Source organism: Chrysochloris asiatica, unplaced genomic scaffold, assembly GCF_000296735.1.
Source record: "Chrysochloris asiatica unplaced genomic scaffold, ChrAsi1.0 scaffold00021, whole genome shotgun sequence".
Classification (NCBI taxonomy): domain Eukaryota; kingdom Metazoa; phylum Chordata; class Mammalia; order Afrosoricida; family Chrysochloridae; genus Chrysochloris; species Chrysochloris asiatica.
The window spans coordinates 816,394-820,814 of NW_006408539.1; the positions used below are offsets into that span (position 1 = coordinate 816,394).

Consider the following 4,421-nt stretch of genomic DNA (forward strand, 5'->3'; position numbering starts at 1 on the left):
AATTGACTCAATGGCACAAAACAACAACTTATCTTTTGCTATTCATGCTTTTCTATTACATAATCCTCTGTTAAAAGCTAGGACTGACAATGTTGCTCGTACACTTTCTTCTAATAATTTTATGGTTTTAATTTGCACGTTAAATCCTTAATCCATTAAAATTTTTTTTGATGTATTGTGTGAGGCATGGATCCTGTTTAATTTTTCTGCTGTGGAAATCCAATTTCCCTAGCACCATTTACAAAAAGGCTCTTCTTTCCCCATAGAATTGACTTAACACCCTTGTGAAAATCAGTGGACCAACATGAAATTGTCTAAGCAATGAAAACAACTGAACTAAAAAAAGAAATAAAGTAAAATCACATGGATGTAGCCATACTTTCCAGTGCCAGGTTTCTAATAAGCAGCTCACCAGATTTTTCTTCTGAGGTACCTCTGGAGTATTCACACCCGTTTTGGTTAGCAGCACCCAAGAACTTCAACTTTATTAGGGTGAAAAAAGTCAGTTCCAAGGACCACAGCTGTGCACACCAGGCTTAGGGAACCCTTGTCACGAGAAGCATATGGGAAGGAACAAGTAATAACTCTAAGAAAACCCAATTTCACTATACTATTCTCTTCCCCTCTGGGAGCTCTGGTAGCATATGGAGCTCTGGTAGCATAGCAGTTATGAACCGGGCTGCTAACCTCAAGATCAGCACTTCAAAACTACCAGCCATTTCGTGGGAGAAAGTTGAGGCTTTTTGCTCCTATAAAGATTTATAGCCTCAGAAACCCTGTGCAGGGTCACTATGAGTCGGAACCGACTCCATGGGACTTAACAACAACATCATCATGCTCCGTGTTGGCACTGGAGGATAAGCACTGGACTGTTAACAGCAAAGTCAGTGGTTCAAACCCACCAGCTGCTCCTTGGAAACCTGTATGGAGTAACTACGCGTCAGGACTGGCTGCTCCTTAAGAACAACCATCACAGTCCGCACAGCGGGTATGTAAGCCCATCCCGTTAGCCAGTGTTGCAGGAAACAGCAGCTGGCACTTCTGAGATAACGCAATAATGAAGAGCCTATAGCAATGTACGGCACCACCCCAGGCCCTGGAATCTGAAAGGTGGGTCATGTGGTGTTGGCCACCTTGAAAAAGGTAATGAATCTTGGTTGAGGGACAGTTGACAAACCTCGTAGGGAGAGACGGCAGAATAAATGCCCTGACCTCACATTCCTTCCTCTCTGCATCTGTATCTGCTGCTGGAGATACAGGTTTCCCCGTTGGGAAAACCCAAGATCGCCCAAACAACATGGGAAGCCAGCTGATGTCCATGTAGATTTGTCTGGCAGAAGAGCAGAGTGAAGAGGCAGAGATTTGGCAGAGCAAATGGAAGAGAACTGGCATACACATATAGACACTGGTTAACAACAATCAAAATGTACAAAAGTATATGCGAGGCTATGTGAAGTAGACCCTAACTATAACAGGCAGTCAGTATGTCTCAAGTTAGTAACTCAAGAAATCACAGATTATGTATCTATCATTCACCAACATGGAGACAAATGTCAAGACCAACAGCTGGTTATTGTTGCAACATCTATAATGCAGCCGTTTGTGTATTTAATAAAAACAAATTTTAAGAATAATGCTAAAAGGCTACATAAAACACTAATAACGGCAAACTGTGGAGTTGCAGTAAGAGAAAGAACATTAACGTTTCATCTAATGTTTGTACTGTTTTACTATGAACATCTAATTTTTACAATAGTTCTTAATCTTAATATAACAAACTAATCGACTACATTTCTTTCCTAGTGGGAATCTATCTTATCCTAAAAGTTGAGAGCTGTTTTAATTACATAACGTCCACAGTGGGTAAGTGACTTGAGTAGACACAGCTTCTAAAGCCTTGGGAGCCAGGACTTGTGACCTCCTAGCCAGTGCCCTTTCAAGGGTTGCAGATCCCTTGGTTCTTATCATGTTGCCCTTCACTGGGAACCTAAGGGCTGACATTCCTTCTAACTTCTGCCTGCTTCCAGGGAAGTAAATAAACATGAAACAAAGATACGTCTGCTAGTCATCTTTGAGTATTTAGATCTCTAAGTGAAGAGCCCAGGATGGAAGACCAAGCAGAGAGGCCCCGGCTGTATGAGGGAGCCCACACAGCACAGAGGTGCCCCGCCAACCCAGAGTAGGAGGAGTCTCTTGTTGAAAACTTGGAGTGTCTTGTTATGTAACAAAAAGAAATGGGTATAATTTACTCTTCAAAGAAAAAAATAAAATATTGCTGTCAACCCCTCCAAGTACCCTCACACTATAATCCTATGTGATGAAAAATTTCCTTTTTAAGTATTTAAAGAGATTTTCAATGAAAAAAGAACCACGAGGTAAACAGAGTGTATTGAATACATTTATGGAAGTAGAAGGAATGCAAGGATTCGAATTTTATAATATACATCAGGCAATTATGCAAAAGATGTTTCATTTTTCAAAGACATTTCCCCTATTTGACTATCATTTCTATCACCAGAGCAAGACATTGTAATTAGTACTCTCATTGGTAAGCTGCTCCATTGTGCTGGGCAGTAATTATCCCTTTGTGTTTCAAGTCATTATCGGCTCCAAAACTGCTGCTCTTCCATTAGCCGGCACAACTTCAAGTAAAGCTCCATCCAGATGAGAAGATAAGAAGAGCCCAAAGAAGTGAGAGCCCCCAACAGTCAGACACATTTGAATGAAAGCCAGTGGCCTGAGGGACTGAGTCTACCAGCACAGCCTTCTATTTATTCCTATTATTAAAACTGCAACAATAAAAAAGAAAGGTAATTCAGTGAAAAAAGGAACTCAGGCATGAGGTCATTAAGTGTAAGTAACTAACTAAGTTTCAAATATAAATACTATGCAGGTCCTGATTCATTTAGATCAGGTAAATAGCTAAACGATCCTGGATTCTGGTTTCAGAGAAAAAGGTCAGAAACAATAACGGTGCTTCAGATTATCGGGTCCATTTTTAAAACAATGAGATCCTCTGGGAAAGATCGCTTTACTCTTTCTTTTTATCCAAAATTGCTGTTGGTCCTTGTGTTGGTAATCCATTTATGTCTGTACCCTAAAGTGAAAAAATATATAAGAAAGAATTACAATAGTAAAACACTCATCAGGATACATTCTCTTTTAAAACTTCAGAATAAAACAGCTGAGCTTCCAGACAGGCACTTTGGCTGTTGTTGGTCACCACTGAGCTCACTGTTCCTGACCCCCACGCTCAACTCAGGGTAGGGCATGTACAGTGGTATGGAATGCTGTCCAGTCCTGCAACATCCCCAGTTTTGGTTGTGATCTGAGCAAAAGTAGATTGCCAGGTCTTTCTTGGTCTTTGATCTTAGTCTTTACACTCCACCGAAACCTGTTTGGCATCACAGCAAGAACCCGGCCTCTGCCGATGGAGACCATGAAACCACCACTGGCTCTCCCACCTCCAGAAAGGGGCTGCCACTCACTGTTGTTAATTACCGTCAAGTTGGTTCCAACTCATAGTAACCCTGTATTGGATTTCCAAAGGGGGCTGGTGGGTTTGAACCACCAACCTTATGGTTGGCAGTCCAGTGCTTATTCTACAGCACCCTATCATTACTCCAGAAATGTTCAAGATGGCTAATAAATTAGGAGGGTCAGTATAAGCCACTCAATTTAATAAGCACAAATGCTAGAGACATGAGTTGTCTAAACAGTCATTTCAAAGAGCATCATTTGTTAAAAAACAAAACTATCATCCTTCCAATTCAAGCTGTTAACAAAGGTTAGCAAACACAGAAACTAATATGAGTATCTTTTCATTCATCCACTAACTACTTGTGACTACTCTTACCAATGGGGTAAGACTGGTGACCATCTTGGTGATAAGTAGCAAATGCATTAACCAGAGGGCTAGTTTAAAACCTCAGTTCAAATCAAATATTAACTATGGAAAGCAAACCCAGACCTCCTATTGTACAAAGAGAAACCAATTAAGACACTCTCAGTATCTCTCATTCCAAAACCTTGCCTTTCCTCAAGGGTAAGAGGTCAAGTATTTTACGTGATTCTACTATTCTTGGAGTCTTGGTGTGGCATTGTAGGATAAGCACTGGACCTCAAGGTCAGTTTGAACTGCAAGGCTGGTGGTTTAAACTCACCATTGCTCCTCAGAAACCCTATATAGGTCAGAACCGGCTCCACAGCACATAACTATAACACTACCCTTAATCAAAGCATTTAAAAGAGCTGACCTTACAGTCTCCTTTTCCTTTGTTTGGATCACTGGATTCTTGTACAGCTTTCTTAGGCCATATACGGCTAACAAAAGGGGAGATTAGAGGGTATATGTACGGCTCCAGGAACTTTTTGTAGACCCAGAGCAGAACTGGAATGACAATACACGGAATACACACCAT

The 4,421-nt window shown here is 41.0% G+C and overlaps 1 protein-coding gene across 1 annotated transcript; it reads right to left on the bottom strand.

Annotated features, from left to right (window-relative positions):
- Positions 1–3,031: 3,031 nt before the first annotated feature.
- LOC102816426 (chromosome unknown open reading frame, human C18orf32) lies at positions 3,032–4,421 on the bottom strand. Its single transcript, XM_006837484.1, has 2 exons — positions 4,257–4,421; positions 3,032–3,097 (listed from the first exon to the last, which is right to left on the bottom strand). Exons 1-2 carry the CDS (start codon positions 4,419–4,421, stop codon positions 3,032–3,034), a joined length of 231 nt encoding a protein of 76 aa, XP_006837547.1.